The 25504-nt window shown below is 43.0% G+C and overlaps 1 protein-coding gene across 7 annotated transcripts in view; it reads right to left on the reverse strand.

Annotated features, from left to right (window-relative positions):
* Positions 1–25504, reverse strand: part of EPN2 (epsin 2) — a 42649-nt gene that overhangs the window by 12137 nt on the left and 5008 nt on the right. For 4 of the 7 annotated variants that reach the window (XM_017823200.1, XM_017823193.1, XM_017823198.1 and 1 more), the window contains exons 2-3: positions 10217–10990; positions 1187–1311 (exon numbers count right to left, since the gene is read on the reverse strand). In XM_017823200.1, coding sequence (XP_017678689.1) covers positions 1187–1311; positions 10217–10811 — 720 coding nt within the window. In that variant the 5' untranslated portion in view covers positions 10812–10990. Of the gene's footprint in view, positions 1–1186; positions 1312–10216; positions 10991–11896; positions 12015–15576; positions 15658–25504 lie in introns of those variants that run through there. The other 3 variants (XM_017823195.1, XM_017823194.1, XM_017823199.1) reach the window with 3 other exon arrangements.

The raw sequence follows: 25504 nt of genomic DNA on the forward strand, positions 1-25504 counted from the left end.
TGCTGATTGACATTTACCCTCGTGTTGTTTTATTCCTGATGGGAATATAAATGCAACATTCTTTCCAAAATTCAGCTTCTAGGCAGAAACACCACAGAACTTGGAGTAAACAGCCCCTTTTTAAATGATCGCCATGATTTGGAACCGCTGAAGGTTGTGGGGAACTAAACTCTAATTTCCCTGGCTTTTCTCAGCTTCCCTCCACACTGATACAAGTGTTATAAAGAACACCAAGGGAATCAGTCGAGCCAACTCCCTGTAATTTGAAGGTTTAAACATCTGTAAACTACAATGTTTGTGGTACATTCAAATACTTTAAATGTCTTTGCTTGCATCACATCTTTCAGAAGTTGACTAATCCCCCAGCTGGTATTTTCCTTGTCATTTTTCAAGCTACTTCAACTGATTAGATTCTGATTTATATTTTCTTTCCCTTTATTGCTCAATAATGATAAAGTTTACTGGGTCATAGTTTTCCTTTCCAAGCATAGAGATACTAATGCTTAACATGCAGCTTAAGCGAAATTGTCACAGGAAACCTCTAAAATATTACACTCAGCAGGGCTGACTTGAATTTTCACTCATAGCTGAGATTCAACTTCGTTATATATTAACATGCAGCAAACTTTATCCACAATTATTTATCCATCATTTACTCCAAATTCAAAATGAACTTCTTAAGAATTAGCACAGTAACATAACTCAGGTGACAGATTAGGAATCAAGTTACTTTAAAACAAGTTCTTTATATATTCTGGTACTTTGTGTCAGGTCACCCTCTTGTTCCAGACACTCTTACCAAACAACCAGACCATTCAAAATTCCACTGGAATCAGAATTCACTGACATTAATGAAGGTTTTCAGGACCAGTCACGCTTCCAGCTCTTCCTAACTGAAAACATCTTCAGTAATGTGCTGATTAACATCCTCCCACACAAAGTCTTCTCGAAAAGTGACTGTCATCTTCCACTAGTCTCAACAGCTCGGAGGCTGGAGTTACTTTAAAAAAAGAGATTTTAAAAAAAAAAAAAAAAAAAAAAAAAAAGCAAGAGCAACATCTTCCAAAATGGCCTTTCCACCTGGAGCAAAGCCAAGCTGCCACTGGGAAGGAAAGAAAAAAACAAAACAAAACCCCAAAAAAACCAAACCAGGATTGCAATCTCAACTATCAAAGGCCAAACCTACACGGGCACCGACCTGCTCCGCCACCTCCCGGCTCATGGCCAGCGCCAGCTGCAGCTGCAGCTCCTCCTCCCCGCTCGTCTGAGGCCGGGCCTGCTCGAGCTCCGAGGAAACTCGAGGGGACGTCGCTGTTGGGAGACAAAACCCACCACGTTTAGCACATGGAACACATCAAACAACAAAAAACACGTGGCGCGTTTGATTCCTGCTCTGAGCGGATCCTCCCCCCCGCCCCCCTTTTCACACGTTCACATTCCAGGGAGACTGGAGACCTCCAAAAGCTCCCACCACGGCTGAGGGGAACGACAACTCAACAGTCAGTTGGTTTAAAGGACAAATATTCCTGGAAAACAAAGGCTTTAGTGGGGTTGTAACATCAACGAGGACCCCTGGACACCCTGAGAACTTTGGGGGTAGGACACCGACCTAAAAATGCAGAGAATGAATTGTTCAAGAAAACATTTGTTGATATTTCTCACATCTCCCAATGTCACTAAGGATTTGCTGGGAGTTGGCCAATCTCGGGGTAAAACTGGATACCACCCACTTTTCTGTAAAATAATACAGTCCTAATGGGAAGATAAAGAACTATTCTTAACTGCTGAGCAGGCTCAGGGACAAACAAGCCAGCCTTTCATACCCCAAATTTACACAAATACTGTATCATTCTCTGTCAAGAAAGAGTTTGGTCTATGGGTTGGGGGCGTTGTTTGGTTTCTGGTGTTGGTTGGTCTTTTTTTGGAGGAAGATTTCCACTAGCTGAGCTCTAGCTGTGATCTCCCCCACTCCACGAGCAACACTCGGGTTTGACAGCTAAAATATGCAATTTCTCAACATACAAACCATCTTTTCTTGATGTTTTCACGACAGCAACATGCAGAAATTCCCATCCCAATGGGACAACACTGGTAGGCTTAGCACTAGACAGTAACTAAACATTTTTTGTAGTCACTCTCACAAATAATTCTCTAGCATCAAATCATTCACACAGAAATTTTATCTCAGTTTGACAAGGAAGTCTGTATTTAATGGCTGGAATGATAATTAGGTTTGGCAAAATAGACATTGACATTTAATAGAGAGGAATCATGTTTTTAAACTAGCATGGCAAGGTCTAAGAAATCGAGTTTCTTCTTAGCAGGCCAGCTGGGCATGTTTGAGATTGCCAAACTATGTTTTAAAAAGCACTTTTTCATCACTACTTTAATCCTGCAAACACTTCCCAGTCTTATCTCTCCAAGATGACATTTCAAAACAAGAAGTGCACCTTCCTCTCTCCTCCAACAGGCCTCAAGGCAGGTGACCCTCCCTAAAAAAGGAATGACCTTTCCATCCCACCCCACTCTGTTTCTAAAGGGACACATTAATTTATCCCCCAGAACGATCCCTCCACGTTGTGCTGATCCTGAGGCTCTCAAGCCAACCAGACAAGCTCCTTACTGCAACAGAGATGTTACTCATCCCTCAATTCTATTACTTTTTCAAATGAAATAACTAAATTTAGCCTGTTTGCTCCAACAGTCACAGCCAGGCTCTCTGATATATTATATGGACTATTAAAAACAATATAACTAAAGCACATGATCATTCCCAGCCAACAGAGGTTAAACATGAGCACTAGTTCTGGTCACTCAAACCCAAGATGGGTGATTTCAAAACCAGAATGGAGGTGGAAACACTTCCCTTCAGAGCATGGAGAATGTTTTATGTGTTTATCTTTGCAAAAAGAAGATTGAGCAGTTTATGGTTGTTAAACATATCAGGCTTGCAAACACCACAGAGCCAGAAAAGCTATTTAAGATAAAGGGGCAAGAACTAATGGTATAAATTGACCATGAATAGATTTAAGAGATAAGTAGAGAAGAGCACTTTTCCAGCAGGGAATAGAGAAGGAAAGAGTAGTAACTGGTTTAAAAGCAGAGCTGGATAAGTGTGGGACAAACAGGACACCAACAGAGTCACCTGAGAGCAGATGGACCTGGACCATGAGCAGGGAGGCACCTCCTGGTCTTCCACTTTTTCAACTGCAATCATGGGGGGAAATGGGATTTCCTGCACTTCCTGCAAATCAGCTTTTCCACCTCTGTTGATGTTACTACATTCCATAACAGCTCAGAAGCTGACGGTACAACGGCTTTAAAATGTTGTGGAATGGGTTCATCCCGTTGATTTTCCTGCCATTTCCACGGGAAGGACTTGCTGAACACACTCACCAGTCTCAGCTTTCAGCAGCTCACGGCCCTTCTGCCCGGAAAAGCTGCAAGGAGCGGGAATTGCATCCCACTGGCCCTCCCCTGGGGGGTCCTCACCTCCCAGCCATGCACAGGAAGGGCTGGATTGCTTTGGCAGGGAGCTCCATGAGCTCACAGCTCCCAGCAGAGCCCAACATCAGCAGCTCCAGGATCTGAACGTGGATAACACGGCGTCTCACGGATATAAATTATTTCTTTTCACTTTCAGGCTTTTCCAGCAATTCATTCTACTTGGTTCCATTACCTCTAAAAGGCACTTCCAAAAAAAAAATAAAAAAAAAAATGCCCATTTGAAATTCTTCCTTGGGCCTCATTTGAAAATAAAAAAAAAATATAGGAATGTTGCTATTTTACATTTAAACCTCTGCAGTGTTATAAAACCGCCTACATTAAAGAGCTGCCAGCAAATTGTTTGAGAAAGGATTAAGGAAAATTCAAAACACTGTTCCTGGGAGTAACCTGACATGCTTTATGCAGCAACTTCACTCCTATATGGGCCTCATCCTGCATTAAGGTTTGAATTCCCAGGATCCAGCAGAAAGGTTATTGCCTTAGTAACAGGATCGCTGCCACACAAAGCATCCCTTATCCCCCAGCACATGACAGTTAACTCAGATGTTTATGTAAGATGGGACTCAATAGATCAATTCTGACCTGCTAAGCCCTGCTTTGTTGGGAATTTGGAGATCCCAGTCCCTCCAGGCTGCCCAGAAGCAAACTGGTGGGAATCTGCTCCCGCAGGGAGCGGCACCACTGGGCTGGGCTGCTCGGCAAGGGAATCATCTCCACCCTCAGTTAATCACTAAAGCAGGATTCTGCTCCACCATCTGTCCCCAGGCCAGGCTCTGCTGTCTTTCAGACACATCTATTGATAGTTTCCTATATTTTGGCAATATCAAAAGCCCTCTGTAGATGTCGATAGCTCTGGCTGAGTTGAAGTGAATATACAGGACACAGAAAGCAGAGTCACTGCCTGCATTAGTGACAAAAATCACTCCCAGCACACCAGTCAGACTTTGCATTTCCATTCAGAAGGCTGTGCTTGGGTTTTGGGATTGGTTTTGTTATTCCTGGGGTTTTTCTTTTTCTGATCTGCAGGTGGAATTCTGAAGAAGAGACTTCACTTCTCAGTCACAGCTGTTCAGAAAGAAAAGCTGCCTCCTCCCTCAATCAGTGCACCCACAAAAGTAGACAAAACCAAGGCTGACTTGAAAAATTAGATTAATATCAAGGTAAGAACTCAGACACCGACAGAAATTCCCTTGGGAACCAAGCAGAGATCCCATTTGTTAGTCTTCCAATGAAAGACCACTCAAATAAAGATGGGATCCGTTCAAAAAGCCAATCTAGCCTCTCAAATGATGGGAAGGCATGTGCAAACTGCTCAGTCTAGGAGGAGTTGTGTAATCCACCTTTCCACTGGGAATTAAAGAATCTTTCAGACACAAGAGGAGAGTTAATAACACCTCTGAATGTGACAAGGTGGAGCTGCTCAACCTTCCTGCAGGATTTAACTGTGCTGAGCACACAGAGCACTTCTGAAATTCATTTAACCCTGAACAAATCCTCGAGGTTTGTTTTGGTTTTAGGAGCATTTCCCCCCCAGGTGATCCCTACATCCAGCTCAAGAGACAGAGTTGGATCGTTTAGTGCCACTACAGAAGCCTGAATATACCAGTGGCACTTCCCACCTTCACCAGAAAAAGAAATATGTGATGAGAATTTAATCAAGTTGTCAAGTGACGTCTGCCAGGAGTCTGCCACATTCCTTCAACACCTCAAACTACGGGAATTATCCAAACTGTTCATCCAGATTCGTTGCTGGATGATAAGACATATTCCCTGACTAAGATGGAAGGGCAGAGATGTGTTCCAACCTGCAAATTGTTAAAAACCTGTAAATTATTAAATAAATAAAAAAAAAACAACTTTAAAAAGAGGAGCATTCTGAAATCTGAATGGCACAGGGTGCCCAGAGAAGCTGGGGCTGCCCCATCCCTGCAAGTGTCCAAGGCCAGGCTGGATTAACCTGGGATAGTGGAAGGTGCCCTTCCCATGGCAGAGGGTTGGAACTGGATGAGCTTTAAGGTCCCTTCCCCAAACCATTCTGGGATTCTATGAATTTGCTATCATGTCAAACCCCAAACAGCAATTCCTCTGATTTACTTTCTACTCCAAGTAAAAGTGGAGAGAAAGCCAAAACAGATGAGAGAACATAACCTTGCTGAGGCTTCACAAAACTGCTTTTAAATAATGAGTCGACTTAATATCAATAATCACTGGAAACATTAAAAACTCATTAATTCACCTGAAGAAAATTGCTCCCAGAATCTTTACAGGAAAGGTTAACAGACTTGGCATTTCCCAAGATCCATAAAAGCCCTTTTCAGCCCATCTTTCACCAATCTTTTCTCAAACAGGCTGTTTGCACAATGAATGTGAGCTGAGCTTAGCTGAGCTGAGCCCACCTCGGGGCAGTGCTGCTCTGAAAGCAGGTCACACGTTTGTGTCGATGAAATCAGGGCATTAAACCCACCCCAGCCTGGCTCTGCCTCCCAAACCCACGGGAGCACATGGACAAAGGGAAGGGACAAAATATCACAGGGACATCCTGGCTTGGGCATGACAGGATTGGATCTCTGCAAAAGCAGTAAGGCCTCAGTAAACTTGGGTTTAAAACATGACCAGCACTTCCCAGGCTTGAAACACCATCCTAGTTCAGGCTTAAGAGGTCTATATTAAGAACATCCTACTTTTCCCTGTGCAGCCATAAATCCAGAATCCTATTTAAGTGGTCACTGGCAGCTGTAGATGAAACAAGGCCAGGAGCAGGAGGTTGAAGTTTTCAAAACTGGGTGACTGATGTATAAAAGCATAAAGACAATTTTTTAGACATGAAACCACGTTATGAGCGAAGAAATTCTCCTCCAAAAGATTTCGGATATCCACCTTATATTCCTTCCTCTCCCCAGTAGGTTTGGGTTCAGCACCACACAAGAACATTCCTCCACAGTGAAATAAAACCTGACATCAGATTTCCTGCAACTCCAGAGAATTTACACGTTTTCCAAAATAATAAAGAACTATTATGCATTTTGTCATGGAATATTTAACAGCTCCTAATCTGAACATTAACTGCCAACTGGAAGATAAAACCAATTGTTCCCAGTATGTCAGAAACTGTTGACAAGATGAAGGTTGGGAGGAGATTTAATTTCTGTTTTTTGCTTTAGTATCTCTCTTGGCTTCCACTTACAGGTTATGAGACTAAGTAGCAAAAATATACTAATACTTTCACATTCACACACCATAATGTACTCCCTGGAATTACCCAAGCACTGAGATCTTCAGGGCCAACCAAGTCATTAAGGCAAAGCTTTGGGGGAAAGGATCTTATTAAAAACTCTCACGTTTCCCCGTTTCACTTTGCACAGTTTCTAAAGGACTGTTAGAGATGAGATGAAAATATCCACAAGGAAATGGGGAGAAATGTCCTTATTTGCCAAGTCTTGCCTGCAGCAGTGAGGGATAATTGTTCAAGAGTCAAGAGATCCTTTTCCATCTTGAACTCTCCCACACTACACAGGCTGGAAGTAATGCTTTTATTTTTTCATAAAGGATAAATTTGGGACACGATGACCAGCAAGTCTTTAAGAAAACCCTTTCTGGCTCAACATCAAGTACAAAATCCAACTGCTGGATTCAAACCCACAGGTGTTAAGAGGCTGGGAAGGGCAGGAGTGTGAGCACTGCAGTGCTCAGCCTGTGCAGTGCAGCTCATTCAACATTCTGAGCAAACCAAACCAAAAAGGGGCCACTGACTTATCCAATATTGCACTTTTAGGAAGTGACAGAAAGGGAAGAGATCCCTCAGGCACAATCCAGCACAGTATCCACTGCAAGTTCTTGTTCCCCCAATGATCTGTCCTGGAGGAACTACTCAGTTCTTTCAGTCAGCTCAGGCTTCATTTCTTCTGCAAGAAAGTATCAAAAATGAGATTTTACAGCCCAACATCATCTCTTCAAGCAAGGGGAATGCATTCCCAAAATCTGCAATCCCCACTAAAGAGGAACAAAAGTAAAATGTGCTGATGCCAAAACCACTGAGAGACGAAATATTTCATTTAGTGATGTTGGCAAAAAGGCTGTTAACTCTCCCAAACTTTACTGATATTTGACTGTTAAGAAGCCATGTGATATATTGAGCAAAGAGGAGGGATGTACATTTTTAAGAGGCAAACCTCATGCTATAGATTGCAAATCTAAATGTCTCTGATCTCCTCTTCAAAGGCTCAGAGGAATGAAAGAGAATTCTGCCAGAATATACAGTGCAGCAACCACATCTTCGAGCTGCTACAAGGAGAATATTTCCCAGGAGCCAAGCATAACTTAATTCCTTTCACATATTTCACTGAATCCATCTTTTCAGAACAAAAGGAGGTTATCATTTAAAAAAATAAAACAGGATGCATACAATCTCTTCCACTTTAAATAATGAAAAGCATCTTTTCCATCAAATTTAGAAGGCACAGGAATGACCCTACATTTATGTAACAGATTAAATGTCTGGATTTTAATGAAACTCCTTCCTCGTTTCCTGGGATAAAGCTGTTCTTTTCCAATATCAGATTTTCTAAAATCTAAAGATTTTCCAATATCAGGAGTATTTAAGCCCAGCTGTTCTGAAAGGTGCTGGCTTGCTTTGCTATGCTCAATTAAACCTGACAAAAACACATTAAAACTTCAAAATATAAAAAAACCAACAGCCATCTGTATTTGGGCTGATCCACTGTGAGAAGTCCAGGAGAGGCCACAACCCAGGAAGAAAAAAAAAAAAAAGCCTGAGATTTCTAAAGCTTCTTAGGTCTGTGCTCAGGGGGGGAGGAGGAAGAAAAGCTTAAGAAATCATTACCTCAAAAGCAATCCTGCCACGGGAGACACACACAGGGAAATGGGAGCATCCACTAAATCCACATTTGGACTGAAAGAACTGCCAAATTCGCTGCTTCTCCCAAGGAACAATCCAGGAACACACCCTGCATTGCTCAACCCTGCCGGGGGGAATAGTTTGGAGCCTCTGGTAGCATTTAACGTGCCAAACAATAGTTCCAGGCACTAATTAGAGGCAGGAGCTGGTGAAACAATAACCCTGTGGAACCCAAGGTGTGCTCAGCAGAACTCAGTCACTATTGTTTAGTCCATCAGCTCAAGTTAAAAACAATATTTCAAGCTATATCCTAAATTAAGAATTTTTGCTGTAGTCAACAGTGATCTGCAGACTTCAAAAGAAAAAAAAATGTTATTGTTGTGGTAACAATATATATGATGTGCTTTAAAAAGTCACACTGAAACAATGCTCTGGTGTGGTTATTATAAAAAACCTATGTACCTATAGAAAATATGAACAGGCAGAAATATGATTATTACACAAAAACCAAGAGGTTTGTTATCCAGCTCCTAATTAAAAGATTAAAAAAACCTCATACCTGAAAATCTTCATGCACATTATTTGCAAAATACTTCTTTTTGGAAGTAATTTTTCCTGCTCATCTCCATAGCTTTAAATGGACAGATTCAGTCTGATTTTCCTGCCACCTCCCCCTGCCTTCCCCAGGAAGTCTTTGCACACTCACATATTTATGATTTGAGCAGCACTTTGGGACCCAGGACATGACAAACTTCGGATTCCTAGAACTGGTGCTCAGTGGATTCTCCACCCTGGCTGGGTTACAGCCCTCCACACACCCTGAACATTCATTTAAAGACAAGATTTTCCTTCAGAATTAGACCACAACCACTGACATTCCAGCCAAAGCAGCTTTCATCAGATCATTACTTACATTAAGGAGGATTTAGTGCCAAATCAGGCCTCTTCCTGACATGACAGGGAGTTCCCCCCAAGCAGTGGCAGAAAGAATTTGTTCTTCCCACATCATTGTATTAATTTTTTAAGAATGAAATATAGTATTTAGTAGAGATACTTACACACCAAAGACAGAGAGTATAAATATTTAAATACAGACAAATTCAAAGCATTACTACTCCAAGAACTGCTGAGTAAGCAATAAAGGAAATTAAACAGCAGCACTCTTGCCAAAGTACAATAGCAGCAACATAAAGTAGCAAAATGATCCAGGAAATATTCTGTATTTCTAATTTTTTCTTGAATTCAAGGCCAGGTTGGACAGTGCTTGGAGCAACCTGGGCTAGTGGGAGGTGTCCTTGCCCATGGCAGGGGGTGGAATGGGATGAGCTTTAAGGTCCTTCCACCCCAAATCATTCTATGATTCCATGAATTATACTTCACAAAAAGAATGAATTTCCGAGGAAAAAACCAGGAAAAATCCATTCCCAATCTCCCCACCACATCAAACACCGGAGCACGTTCCCAAAAGCAGCCTGACAATGCTACCTTTGGGAACTGCCAGGGAACAACTGCTTTTGAAATGGAGTCAGTACACACATCCCCTCCAAACCAAACATTTAACCAGGCAGGGGAGGAGACAGTGATGCCACGGAGCAGATCCACAAAGGCAGCACAACCAGAACCACAGAACATTCTGAGCTGGAAGGGACCCACAGGGATCACTGGGTCCAACTCAAGTGAATCCCATAAAGGGACTGAACCCAAAGCTGAACACCAACTCTGGTGTTGTTGGCACCATGTTCCCACCAACTGAGCTACCTCAGGTTCACCCTCACCTCCAACAGCAAATGTGGATGCAAAATCTCTCAAAAGAAAAGGAAGAGGAACTTCTCCCGTGTGTTTGCCTGTACTTACAGCCATGGTAAGAGGCTGGGGATCCTCCAGACTTTCCATACTCCTGCTCTGAGTAGCTGGTGGACAGGTTGGGCTGACTGGAGCCTCGGCCAAAGGTGATCTGGTTGCTGCCCACTCCAGTGGCCACCTGGGCCATGCGTTCTTTGGTCTTCAGGGCCTGGGCCCTCTCCGTCTTGAGTCGCTCGTCGTCCTTCAGGAGCGACACCAGCTGCTTGGACTTCTCCCTCACGTTGATGCCCTGGTCTTTGCCATCCCGATCGATGTACTGGAAATCTTTCAACGTCTGGATGGCAAAAATATTCTCCTTACACTGCTGGGCCACCCTCTCGGAGCCGGTTTTGATCAGGTAATCTAAGAGCGTCAGGGCCTTGTACACGTGTCGCCAGTTCTTGCCGTGGTCGTTGAGCCGCTTCCAGATCATGCTCATAATTTCAGAGAAGGCCACAACGTTGTAAGTCAGATCTGCTATTTCAGTCATTAACGAACTGGAAGGACCCCAGGGGTCATTAGAGGTGGCTTCCCGAACTTTTATTTCGGCCTCTGAGTAATTGTTCACAATGTTCTTCATCTGCCGTCTGATAGACGAAGTCGTCATTTTTAGTTCCCTTTTCGCCCGGGCAGGTTGCAGAACACAGACAGAAAAGGGCTAAATTTGCTCCTCTATGAACGTTTCTGAACTGCAAAGGCTCCGTATCAGTGGCTTATTTGTAACACATTCCACTACAACCATTTCCTCCCTTCAAGAGAATGACACGAGAAAATGAAAATCACGACCTGAGTGAGGAAAGAAAACAAAGCACATTAGTGTTCCTGCACAGCCAACAATCTCCATCCACTTGGGACAAATTTCCTAGAGCGAACTGATGAATTTTCTCCCCGAATTTCTTCTCGTTTTGAAAACAACTTGCTCTTCTCATGAGTAACATTAAACATTTAAGATTAAAAACGTGAAGCGCCGAGCAAAACAAAAGTAAGAAGACGACCGTGTTGATGGAACAGCAAAATTTTAAAATCAAACCCAAGTCCAAGAAATTACAGGTTTAGTTTCCAAAGCAAAAACCCAGAATTTTTAATTACAGTGCTCACAGAGCTGAGATCAAACCACGTCAGAAATTCCGCGTTTAGCAGCTTCTCTCTAACACTGACAACCGCTCCCATTCCTGTAGGAATCTGAACTGAGGGAACGAGCAAAATTCCTAAAAATTACCCATTTCTGAAACCCCAGGTAAGTTTAAATCCACTCAGAGATCCTGAGGCCCAGGGAGGAGACCTGAGCCCCAGAACAACACACTCCAACTCAAGGTGACCTTTGATGATAAGCAGATTAGAAGGGAATTTTTTTTTCCCAAATGCATTTATTTTGTACATTTGACAACACTCGTCAGACCCACAGTTTCTGCTCTGTGTTTCTGCTCACAGCACAGAAGGATTTTTAATTATTTGAGAATGGAACTGTAAAGCCCAAATGATTGGCAAGAAAAGCCAAGGACAAGCTCTGGAGCTGGAAAGCTGTGTCAGTTCTTCAGTTAAGGTCACTGTTTCAAGTAAACAGAGGCCTATTAAGCTTTAGAATAAATTACTTGAGCAAACTGGCAGATTTTGCTGTTCCATTAACACAGAACAGCCCCTGATATTCACCAGTTGCACAACACTGAGCAAGGACTCTGCAACCAAACTCACATGAACAGAGCTGCCCATTCCAGATGTCCTCTAATGTTTCTCCAAACACTCCAAAAAAAAACCAACCCCATCCCTTACAGAGACACTGGAGAGAAGTGAAGCACAGATTTCAAGCCTGGAATTGTTATCATTCTTCAAATGATGACGGTGCCTTTTGGAATGCGAGCAGAATTCAGTGTCAACGCAGCTCTAGGAGGATTTATTTTAGCATAAAGACATATTCCCTTCCCAGGAAACCATTCTGGGCAAGTTCAACCACCACAGAACAACTCCAATGAGTTACTGTATTTTATCTTGTTCCACTAAGGTTAATTTTTGGCAGATTAAAAACTCCTATGACATCATGGAAGATGAACTTTAAATGAGATCAACACTAAACTTCAGGTAAATGGCATCGCCCTGGTGTTTCCCCCAGTATTTGGAACCAGGGGTAGGAGAGTGTTGGTGTGTTGGCAGATGGCTGGTGGCAACAGGAATAAAAAGGGGCATCTTCTGGGGCATTTAGAGGTTTGTGCACTATAAACATACATAAACATGCCATTTACAAAGTTAACATGGTCCAAATTATCACCTGCCCCTGTGATGACTCTCTAATGCACGACCTGCAAAAGGCAGGGCAACAGGAAGAAAAAATTAAAAAAAAATAAATTTTAAAAAGCCCACAACACACATCTTATTTATCCTAAACCATTTCTTCATGTCAATAATGGGTAAGGCAAGTTCACAGCCAAACAGAAACCAGGTATCTGGATGGTCACACAGAACCAGGAGCAGGCTGCAGGCAGGAACTTCTTCAGCTGGTAAAAGTGGAGCCAGCAGAGGATCCGAGTGCCAGGCACATCACAAACACAATTCCAACAGTTATACAGATCCCAGAGAAGAAGAATCCAACCCCCCACAAGGACTGAGCTTGTCATCCAACCAGAAAAGCAGTAAATAACATGAAAAATCAAAACCAGGAGGACTAGAAAACAAGATAACAAGTCCACCAAGGCTAAAATCCTCCAACACAAATCTCTGTGTAAAGTCCATGTGCCTTTTGGGAATTGTGCCTCTGCTCCTGCAGATGAACCCGGGGTCGTTTCTTCTCCCTGTGCATTTTTCATCTGCCACTTTATCCCTCAGCAGGTCTCAACCTTTCATCCTTCTTTTCAATTCAAATTCATTTCAAATCTGAGCGATTTGCTTCGATTTGCCCACCTTATTTAGGAACAATCTGGAAAAGGGAATCTTTGCAAGAGCACTGATCTTTAGCAGGACACTTGGCTGGGAACAGCCCTTCCCTGTGAGAACCAACCATTTGCTCCTAACCCCGTTTCCTGTCTCTTAACCCACTGGAAATCTATGAAAAAAACATTCCTGTCTTGTGAGAGTTTTATTTCTTCAAGGCCAGGGACGAGAGGCCTTATTTTGACAAGTACATATAGGAGCAAGTGCCTCACCTGTGTATCTCCCAAGAAAAAAAAAAGGAGAAGTTTTATTACTTTACAACTTTGTTTAAGCTTTGGGAAAAAATCATTTTAACACCTCACATGTAAATCCCTGAAGAATTAATCATCCTCCCAACACAAGCAGGGGCACAGACCATCAGGGCTCAGTCTCACACGCCAAGCTGAACCTCCAAACCCTGTGACTGATCCCCCTTTCTCCCTCTTGCACCAAATCCAGCCATTTTTACACAGCAGCACAGTGAAAAGATTCAACCTGAAGTCTCCCAAGTTTTGCTGCACAGCAGCCTGTGAGAAGAGTAAGAATGATCCAACTCTGGCCTCACTTTTGGAGCTGATTAAATGCAACATAAAGCTGTCAAGGTCCCAAAAAACAGCCCCAGAAAGAGAAGAGCTTTCATTCCTTCCCAACTGCACCCCAGTAGGAAACCAGGCATCTGGTTTCAGAGGAGAAACCAAGGGAAGAAAGGCAGGACCCTGAACTGGAAGCTTTTCTAGTGTGAAGCTTCTGAAGGTGGCTACTAGCAGAGAGTAAGTCTGGAGTAGGGCTTTGGAAGAACAATCAGAGCAAACATTTCCAGAAGATAACACGCTGGATTAAGTGAAACAAGCCATTTTCACTCTTTCAGGAAATAAAATAGTTCACTTGTTGTTCAGTAACAGCTCTGAAACCATCAATCCATCGATGGTGCCGTGATCCTTCACCTTCATATCTCTGAATCATGAAAACAAAGGCATTTAATGAGAGCCACATTCATGGCTGGGTTTTTTCCTTTTCTTGATGGACATGTTTTAATCTTACTCTACTCCTAAGCCACTAAGGAGTAGGCTAAACTCTACTCTAAACTTCATTTTACTCTGGTGAAAGCACAGAGGATGAGTGGAGTGGGAAGCTGATGGGTTTGTTATTCCTCTCTAGTGGTAGTTGCACCAACACTCCAGGTAACTGCTTGGCAGTGGCAGTGACCCTACTCAGGAGCCCTGTGAGCCTTTTGGTACCTGCTTTACACACTCCCTGCTTCCTCACCACACATGGGAGGCATTTTGCTCGACTATCACAAGTCTTGAAGCCCCACAACTGCCTCTTTTATCACTAAAGAGATCAAAAAGCCAAACATCCCGACTGCACCAAACAGGAACCGTTTCTAATGCACAATCAAACACTGACACAGAAAGTTTAGATGATTTTTTTTTCCCCCAGAAACCTCGGTGAATTGAGTTCTCACAACAAACCACAAGGAAGCACAATGCACTTGCAACTTCAGCAAAAATGTGAGTTTGCATTTTTAACAGGAGAGTTGCAAAGAAAGCAGAAAGTAAGACCAGCTGATTAAAGCTGCTGCTCCTTCCCAACAGGAAAAAGGCCTGTTGAGCTTGACAAGGTTTCTGTGGAAGGTTAAAGGGAGAGGGGAAGAGGGAGCCTTCCTTGTTTTGTCTCTTGGTCCCTACAAAGCCATTTTCTCTGGTTTTTAAGTAGCTTGTCATCTTTAAACAGAGAAGGAACCAGGTCTGTAGATGACAAGGTGAAGCTCACCTGTGCTTCCAAGGGTAACCTGGAGGGGGACATCCCGTTTCCTTTGCCCCATTCCAACAGTTTCATCACACAGTGAGTTCTCCTGGTGCTTTTCTCCACACAATATGCAGACAGAAGGAATTCCTGACTGAACTTCTCAACGTCTCTCTATCTCACAAGAGATTAAACTCAGTAAATGAAATCTAGAAGAGGAAACATCTTGGACTTGCTGAGACTAACCCAGAAATGGGGCCAAGCCACAAAATCCTTAATAAATGTAGTTCAAAGAAAAACAGCCACACAAATCCACCTATAGACAGGCTTCCAGCAGAATCCATTCACACCTCTGGAATGTAAAACTCCAACCAGGGTTTGTCTGCACTGATATCTGCCCTCCACATCAGCCTGAAGGTAAATATATACATAATCCAGCTAAGCACGGATCAGAAATATATAAAAAGCCTTTAATATCAAGTGTGAAAATTAACATTAAACACAGGAAGTTCACCAGGCACTTGCATAAAATCTTAATTAACAGTACTAAAGACCACATATATAGTTAGATTAGACATTTACTGTAAGTAACATGCATATAAAGTGAGGATTTGAAAACGGGTATTATTTCAGTCAATGTGTGATCTGTCTCTACAGACATCAATCTACACAATGATATCCCTGCCTTCCTGCTTCATCTCTCGGGGGGGAATACACATAAATACCTAGAGATCTGCTCTCCTTGCTATCAGGCTGGAATGAGAGGCAGGTGATCCCCAGGGACCTGGATTCCAGGATGAATCAGATTCTCGCCAGTCTGCAAAGAATCAGGCAAAGAGAAGAAGCTGCCAGATGCTGAGCAGGGAAGAAGCTCCCCCAGACAGACACTGACACCACACCTGCACACACTCAAACACAACCCCAACCCCAACCAGGAGCCAGCTCCTATTTATGGCAAAGAAGAAGGATTCCCGTTGCCTGACGCTAAATTCACATCCCTGTTTTCTTGGCACAGCTCGTTACGTGCACAAATCCAAGCCCACTGTGGTTTAGAAAGTCTCGTTTTCCACAGGCAGGTCAGAAATTCAGGATAAAGAAAAACTGAGCACAAACCTTCATATAAAAATCGGGACTGTAATCCAGAAAAAAAATCACAGCAAAGGCGTTTTTCTTACACCAGATCCCACACTACCGGAGACATTTTCCCTCCCGGATTTTTTTCCCCACTCTCTTCATAAATAATTCCCAGAGAACAACTGGCTGACCAGCGGGTATCATTACACTGCCTGTGATATAATATCCAACTGCAACACAAACCTTGTTCCCAAATCCAAACAGGAAAAGGGGCAACTGTACATTGTGGTCACTTGGAGGAGAGCACTGAGAGGAGAGAAGCAGCTTGGCACTACACATAAAAGCCAACAAGTAACACACTTATTAGCTCTCTTTCGCCATTGTACAGCAGAGAAAACAGCAATTCATGGGAATTAAACAGCCAAATGAAGACACTGAAATTACCATCAATGCCCTTCCTCAACCTTCAAACTTATTTAGGAAACGAGCTACAAATACAGGTTGGCAAAGGGTTTGAAGAACAGGGTTAACTCCAGAGGAAAGATTTCGTTTCCATTTTTCACAGCTTAAATGCTTGTCTTCTTCAGTGTAATTTCTGAGAAGAGGAAATGGTTCAAAATTCAAAGTTTTGGAAGCTTTCCACTCCCTTTTACAAATGAGAGAACAAGGTCAGCTTTCACAGACAGCAGGTGGCCAAATTATTTCTTTATTTAAAGAGTTAATGCTGAAAGATAATTCTCCTCCAGATGGATGCATATTCATGACTCCCAAGGTTAGATTCTGCAGTGGTTTTACAGTCATGGCTCAGACTCGGAGACAGGGAGAGAGTAATTCCAGCTTGAATGGACATTCAGCCCTAAAAGAGATTTAGGGACACCGATCTGTGGAAGTTTTTTCCATGACACCTTTTCCCACTCCACGTCTCCTTAAATCACCAGTAGTTGAGCTCAATGGGGAGTTTATTCCTCAGAGGGCACGGAAAGAGGGGTGAGGAGCAGAAATGTCACAGCATCAGGACACAGCAGCACTACCTGCCCACGTCATTTTGGGACCTGCCAAGCCAGAGGCGCTGGTGGTGCTTTGACATCCACAGCTCCATTTGACTTTCCAGCTGGAATTATTGACAGCGTGGGAAGCGGCTGCAAATGTGCTCTGCGGGGCTGTGAGAGGGGCCAGGCTCTGTCAGAGCCCTGAGATCACCGCTAACGATCCAAATCCGACCTGCCCCGGGAGCTAATTTTAGGATTACGAGCTCTGACAACAGCTCTTTAAAAATAACGCCCTCCTTCTCCGGCCGGGTCAAGTGTCACCGACGGTGCCACCTGTATTTTGGGCACATCTCAGCTTCTTTTTCACACAGCAAAGAGCTGGGTGTGCAGTGAACACCAGAATATTGCAGAATTACAGAGCAGTGTGAGGTCAAGCCATTGTGCACTGAACCAGAAATTCTAAATGCAAATTAATCCAACAGGGCAGTGAAAATACCTCCCCAAACTCTCCAAAGGAATTTGTTCCCCAGGGATTACCTGCTTGAGTGAAAGCATTTCGTCAGTTATTCTCACAAATTGAGCAGAAAAATGAATGTGTGCCTTGACTGAAAGGTAACAAACTGAAATAAATTCAGTTTACCAGGTTAGACTTGAATAGTATTTTCAACAGAGTTAAGGACAGCAGGAGACACTTCCCTTCTTCCATATTTCCATTTTGGAAGGGAGGAGGATATTCAATACTCTTGCCAGAGGATGTGTCTGAGGATCTATTACTAATTAGAGAAGTCCAGCCTTGCCCCTTAGGCTGCTTATGGGGTGACAGGCACCTGCTCAGGCCCTCAGAGCTCAGCCTGAGCACAGGAGGGACTGCAAACAACACGACCAAAAAACCTGCAAGACCACAAAATGTCAGCTCCATTCCTTAAGCCCCGGTGTTTTCTTACAGAACTGAAATTTTTTTAATTCATATTCATCTAGATCTGTGCTCGTGTGTCACACTCCATATTTTGGGAAGGTACCTGCTGCTAACGACTAATTACCCAATGATTTCGTTAACTAAATTAATCTGGCACTTTACTAACGTGAGGCAGACGTCACCAAGTGCAGTTTCTCCAACCCACCTACACGCCACAGACATGAAACCACATTAATAAATTCAGTAGGCCAAAGGCAAATGCTCATCATGACAGAGGTTAGGGGGGAAAAAACTCTCTACGCTACTACTGGTAGAAGCTGAGGGATTAATCAATATTTTTACTTTATGACATGAATTTCTAAGGAGAAGGACTGTTCAAGGAACAGTGCAAGATGCAGAGACACACCTGTGCATACAACCAAAACACTCCTTTTTTCAATCACCCCTGTCCTTACATCCAAAACACTACTTTTTTCAGTGTGCTGCCTGCCAGCACAAACTACAAGCCTGTAAGGAAAATGGAGATTGATTTAATACCCTACTCACACTCATCAAAGCCCATTCATGGCATAAAATTTCAAGTACCTTCCCTCACAGCCACCAGATTTGCACAATCATCTTGAAAAGTCAACACACTGTCTTAATTCAACTGGCATTACTGGTGGCAACATCAGAGTCCTTTAACTCTCCAAAAACTGAGCTACCTGCAGCTCATGAGATTAGACACTGGGAAGGGATCCTTCCCTGGGAGGGTGGTGAGGCCCTGGCACAGGTTGCCCAGAGAAGCTGTGGCTGCCCCATCCCTGCAAGTGTCCCAGGCCAGGTTGGACGGGGCTTGGAGCAACCTGGGCTAGTGGAAGGTGTCCCTGCCCATGGCAGGGGGTGGGATGAGATGAGCTTTGAAAACCTTTCCAACCCAAACCAGTCTGTAACTCTATGCCTAATTAAGTTGCTGTAAAATTGCAAAGCAGGAAACATATCTCCCAAAATGCTCCATCCCCCCCACCACCACCACCACTGGAGGAATGTTACGGCCAAACCCCAGGGTTTTACACCAGGATTTGCTGCTCAGCAGTGGGGCTCAGAGAGGAACTGAGGATGTGGCTTCACATTACACCCAGCTCTCAGCTGGCCAAGGGCTGCTGTGGAAGGCAGAGTCCTGCTCCTGCTGCTCTGCTGCCTGGAGATCTCCGGATGGAATCGCTCCAGCGAGCTGATCCCGCACTCCGGGGGAGAGCTGGGCTTTCTCACAGCTCAGGTCACCCAACCAATTAATCCCAAGGTCACTGTAATTACCTGCAAGTGCACCACAACTAAGGGCAGTACCAGTCACTTCAGCAGTTCCACAGCCCTCTCCCGTTCTGACTCCGCACCGGGAACCTCCGACTGGGTAAGTTCCAGAGGATGGTTCAGCTTTGGGACTTGCTTTCAGCAGGGACCTGGGCAAGGACTGCAAACAGGGCTTCTGGCAAATCACCCTTTGCTGCCTTAGGAGCACATTAATTCCATTTTGGACAGCCACAGAGGAGGAGGAAATTTGGTCCTCTGCTCTTTCAAAATTAACAAACACCATCAAATCTTGGCCCTGCCCCTTTTCCACACTGATTTTAGCTCTGTCCTGCAACACTAAATGTTCAGCTTTCCCTCTTACTCCTCCTTATTTTCTACCTTTTTACACTGTACACACCACACAGCTTCCAAAATCTTTTCCAAACAAACTCACTTCTTCTCCCTCTTCCTATCAGAGCTGTCCAATGCAGGATCACCACCTCGGCAGGAAAGGCAATTCCAGAGGAGAGGGCACAACCCTGCCACCAGCAGCCTGGATTTAGACTGGATTCTCCTCACCATGAAACAGAACTCAAGAACACTGAATAATACAAGAATAAGTCACTTTGGTCAACTTCTGTGCTGCCCCAGTTCCTGGTTTTGAGCTGTACTCTAAGGTTCAGCTTTGATAAAAGTGAATCACTGAAAGGTTTAAAAAAAGAAATGAGCACATTTGACATGAAGGATTTTTCCTCATGATGCTACTTTAAACTTTACAATTCCTTCATTCAGTCACTAATAAGAACTATCCATATTCACAAATGCAATGATTTGCTATCGTTTTATTATTATTTTGTTGATTTGGGCGAAATTAGAGAAAAAAAAAATCTGGCTCGAAGATGCCAGTGAAACCCACATTCTCCTATGCAGATATACAGGAATTTTCAGCTGTCAGCATAACAATTCCTCAAGTTTTCTGAATCTGTCCTCCAGCAGTAATATCCTACCTACTCTTTTATCTATTTTGGATTTTTAGACGGAAAATTATTTGAGTGGGAGTCAACTTGCTCGTTTCCCAGAGGATGACAAAGACTTGTTACTCAAAAGCATCTGTGCCTGTTCCATCATTAAAGGTCATTTTCTCCCAGTCAGCTCTGGCAGAGAACATGTTATACCCTCTTAGCTTTGCTGCTCTGCAACCAGCAGCTCTGCCCATGGCCTTGGGACTCCAGATATCTTGTCAGGAGTCCGCATGGAGAAGACAATACCTACCTCTGGCGTTTCCAAAACAGCTGAGATGGCTTGGGACACATCAAACAAAATGCAAGTAAATGCCCTGGGTAGTGCTACTCCTCCCTGTACCTCCCAGAGCTGCCTGGTATCTCTGCTCTGGTGATTGTTCCTTTAACCACAGTTTTCGTGCAAGTCACTGAAAACCATTCTCTCTTCAGATTTAGAAACAGAACACAAAAGTGGCTTAAAAACTCACTCACTCCATTTTCTAACCTTTTTTTTTTTTTCCATCTAGTCCAAATGCACCGAAGCAATCCCAGCCCATTAACATCCATCAGGGAACAGCAATGAATTCATCAGTACTCTACAACACACCGTGCTGAATCATTTAGGAGCTGCATCTGCAGCCAGGAGGGCTCACCCAACCCTCCTCACACCGGCAGCAACCACCTCCCTGAAGAAGGAAAAATGGATGTATTAAGATGACCCTCAATTTTGTTATCCCTCCTGAGGGGCTTGGTGGTGTCTCTCCACACCGGTATTTCCACAGCAATCAAATCCTGCCTGGTGCTGCTCCCCCCTGGACATCACCTTCCTTTGCCAAGCCATGCTTGCAAGAAGCTTTGATTACTCTTTTTTTCTACAAATGGTTTTTCCCTGCTTGTGAATGTCCAGGGCAAATATATTAAGCCTTAAAATGAGTTTTTAATCTGCAAAGAAAAAAAAAAAAAAACAACAACAAAACCCCCTCAACACCAGGCTACTGCAATTGTTACAGTGTCACACACTTGAATCTGATTTTTCTTTGTTGTCTATTTACAGAGCTATGGAAGGGACAAACTTCTTCCTAAACAGTGGTTAAGTTCTACCAAAATCAGCCACTCCTGAGAGAAAATAATTATGAAGTGACATGAAAGTTTAGCCACCAGTAAAAAAGCCCAAACCCGAAAAGGGATGGGGAGAAACCTTACCATGGAGTCCAACGGTATTAAATTACTGCTCTCACAACACAGAAAGGAAAAGGAATTTAATCTTTAAAGAAAATAAATCAGCCTTAATAATATAAACAAAATTATCCCTAAATGTAGATTGGAAACTCCTCTGCTGGCTTTGCCTTGCCCAGGTACACCAAGGCTGGTTGGCTGCAGTTTCCCAAGGCTGGAAGTACCTTGTCCTGGTGTTTACACTCTCAGTTCTAATGGATTCTACCCTAATTAACTCCCAGAATAAAGAGGTTTTTTGTTAAGGTGGCCCTTCTAAACCAAGTACAGTTAATTCAACCCTCAATACCTTTGCTGCCTTAACACAGATGATGTCTCAGAACACATACACATGTGTCTACATATCCTCAACTCCCACAGCTTAATTCAATTAATACTATTAAATCTTTAATGCTTGGCTTCAAAGGCCTTTTTTTTTTTTAATTTTTAATAGCTCTCATAGGTTAGCACGAACGTTTTAAGTCTTCCTCCTATATTTTAAATAAACTCCTCTTTTCTTGCCACTTTGATCTTCGCCTTTCTGACAACCCCACGCTCTGCGGAGAAGCCGCTGGAACTTTTGTTTTCAGCGGAACCGTGACATTACAAGCTCCAAAAGATGCGTTAATCACCGAGCTGGAATCGGGGAGGTTTTTTTTTTTCTTCCTCTCACCTGCCCTCTGGGCTGGGAGTTGGCACCAGAACCCGCTTTCATCAAAACAATGTAGAAACCCGCGAGGAGAGAGGATGCAACTGGAGGGAGGGGGGTTGATTTGCATCTGTTTAGCACGGAAGGGCAGGCGGGGCTTAATTCTCTTTACTCTGGTTTCCCATGAAAGGAGAAAATGCCAAAATCACCATATTTTATTAAAATACTTGTTTTGACAACAGACTAGCTGGGCTTGATGGCAGCACAAGCCTCATGGCCTCTAAAGGCACATCTGTCCCACAGGTTGGATGGGCACTGGATGTTTCTTTTAACTCCTCCCTTCTCTTACTTCAACTCCAAGACCCTCCCCACCTTCCCCGGCTCACTTTCTAAGTTTTGAATTGGTGAGATGAGAGACAAAGCTTTGACAGCACATTTCAGGCCTTTCTATAAAGCATAAACTAAAACAAGAAAAGAAAATAACAACAAACAAGCACAAATTTTCCTCCTCTCTTAAAGTTTATTTTTCTTCGGAATAATAAGAAATCCCTTCTTAAAAATAAAACTAAAAACCAGCATTTCCAGGGACAGGAAAGGCACTATAGTATTATATACACTATCCAAGCTGACACACACAATAAAAAAAAAAAAAAAAAAAAGAAAAATATTAAAAATCTGGCTGTAAGCCAAAGCATCCAGACACAACTTTGTGTGGCACATAAAGAACAAAAGTATTCCTGCATTCAGGATGTTCCAGCGTGTTTCCTGCATTTACACCTGGAAAGGCAACAGTACTGAACAACCAGGTGCTGTGTTTGGCATCAACTGCCAGTCCCAGATCAACAAATCCCTCACACCTTCAAAGTCCACACACTTTGCTTGATCCAGAACACCACCTGTGGAACAGAAACCAACCCCTCACAGAGCAAATTAAAAAAGGAATAATGAAGAGAACCTACAAAACTCTCCTGCTGTTCTTCACCTCCTCAACATTTCAGCAGCCTGCAAGGAAAGCAGAGCTCCCTGCAGAGCACCCCCCAATATTGGACACCTTCAGCTGGTCATGTTCTGACTTTTAAAGCCCATGTAAATACTCTTAGAGGCATCATAAGTCTGTATTATTATGAAATTAAATATACACAGACGCTGTTGGCTGGCAGACAAGACACCAAAATGCCAGCTGAGTGTGTTTAAAGCAGCAGGCTGGGCAAAAGGAGATTATTCTCTAGGTAGTCAAATGTAAAGAAGAGCCAGACATTTCAGTCTGTCTCAGTGTTCCACAAAGGGGGCAGCGATTTGTAAATTTTAAATACAACACTTAAGCAGTTTGGAGACTAAAAATCCTTTGATGATCTACCTCAGTGCTTCTCTGCAATAAACCAGTTTAAAAGTGATTTTGCTGGACTCAAGCTTTTATACTTCAGCTTCTCTAGAAGTTAAGAATTCTGAAAGCCAAGTAAAACCAATTGTAAACATCCCTGTATTTTACTTCCTTATTAAATCTTCCCAAGAGAACCAGTAAACATATAAACACAAATATCTTTCAGAGGAATCATCCAACTACCAATAAAATCTTCAGAAAGCAGCTGTTTGGCTGAAAAAGTATAAAAAACATGGGCTGCATAACCACGGCTCAGTGCAAGTTTTCCTGTTCTTCTGAGCAGCAAGTAGAAATTTCTGCCTTTAAAATATATGTAAGTTGTAGAGATTCTCAAAAATTACAATATTAAATATTGATTTCTGCTCTGCATTTGCTCACATTAAGGAAAGCACTCGGTGTCACCTTTGCTGTTTATCTAAGAACATTCCAACAGAGGCATTATCTTTACTTTCTGAGAAACTCTTCTAAATTGGTAGACGAAGTTTAACTTAATGAACTCTGCTCAACAACAGCAGCAAAAATATAGTAACACTTCTCACTGGCAATAAGCATCCCAAGCCCTTAAAAATAAAAAAAAAAACATCACTGCAAGCAGCAGAACATTACAAGAAGCAATCAAACCCCTGCAACAAGGCAGGATGGGCTCAGAAGGCAAATATTTTATTAAATAACAGAACAGAGGCAAGTTTATGCTTTCAAATGGCCATGAGAGAAAGAGGTTTTTATCAAATAATTAAAGTACATGGGCAGAGGCATTTTAAAGATGCACCAGATCTTCCCTGGATCTGAATATTGCTGATGATGCACAATTCAGGAATCTCTGAACAGACATCACCAGTCACATTCCAGCAATGTCACCAAATGGTAGGGTGTTTCACTGATTAATTAGCTAAGTGAATAATTAAAAGCTTTAAAGTCCTGTTTTTCAAATAATAATTGAAGTGCTTTCCTTTCCATGCACCATGTGGCAGAGCACATTCTGCATCAAGGAACAGGCATGTTAAAACAGTTCTAAATGGAACTGCAGGATGAGGATTAATTAATGATCTTGAATTCTGGCTGATTTCATAGGTTAGAACAAACATCTCTGCCTTACTGCTGTTGTCACAAGGCTCATCCCTGTCCAAACAGAGCTGAAAGTCAGTAGAAAAGCAGCTTCAGCAGCAATTGGGTCAACAGATTTGGCTGAAGAAATCCTCATTACTAAAAGGAACAATAAATAAATAAAAATCAGGAGAACGACAAAACTAAGATGCTCACCCAGCCAGAAACACACACCAGGAACCTCCTGGGAACAGAATTCCTACAGGGAAACCTGTTTGAGGGGCTCACTCACGTCCGTGCCTCAGGAGAGGAAGTTACACCTTTACAAACACTTAGGTTTGCCTCTCCTTGAGGAACATCAGAACTGTCTCTACCAGTTATTTCAGGGAGCTTTGTCCCACAAAGGTCTTGTTTGTGGACTGCAGAACCCTCACACCGGTGAGCAATTCGCTCCTGGGATCAGTCCCCACGGAGCCAGAAGAACTGCTTGAGAAAGGAGGAGCTCTGCCAACCTGAGGGTTGCACAATCAGGGGGGAAAAAAAGCTCAACAAAAACCAGGGAGGGGGATAAACTGCGACTGACAAAAGCTACAAGCAAGAAAGAGCTGGTGACAGATTGCTATTTAAGTACAAGGAAGTGATTTAAACAGGAGCAGTTGTAATAAGATTATACGATTCTCTATTAAGATTCTTAAAATGTCTTTGTTCTGGCAAAGCTCTGAAAAGACCATTGCCCTTGCAAAGGTTCAGAAACTACTAAATTGATGTTAAGTCTAGAAATTAATATGATTTCAGAGAATAAAGAAAAAATTGCAAAAGAACATCCCAGACATCATTAGTGCCTCGCTGCCCCTGCCGACAGCTTTTTCTAGCAGGGGTACAACGTGTATTGTAACATTTCTTGGTAGCAAAACTCAAACCCAACTAGAAGCAGGGAGCTCACTCTGCCTGGGTTTCTGCTTTTCAATAATGAAAACTCCCAGGCTGATTTTAGAAGACATCACATTATGTAAGTGACATCTCCAGAAGGGCAGGAAAAGTCTCTATGAGGTTACACAGGAGGAAGATTAAATCAATGTCTGGCTGTTGAATTTCAGCCTTGACCCCCAGACTCCACC

This window comes from Lepidothrix coronata, unplaced genomic scaffold (assembly GCF_001604755.1).
Source record: "Lepidothrix coronata isolate B3197 unplaced genomic scaffold, Lepidothrix_coronata-1.0 Scaffold101, whole genome shotgun sequence".
Taxonomy (NCBI): Eukaryota; Metazoa; Chordata; class Aves; order Passeriformes; family Pipridae; genus Lepidothrix; species Lepidothrix coronata.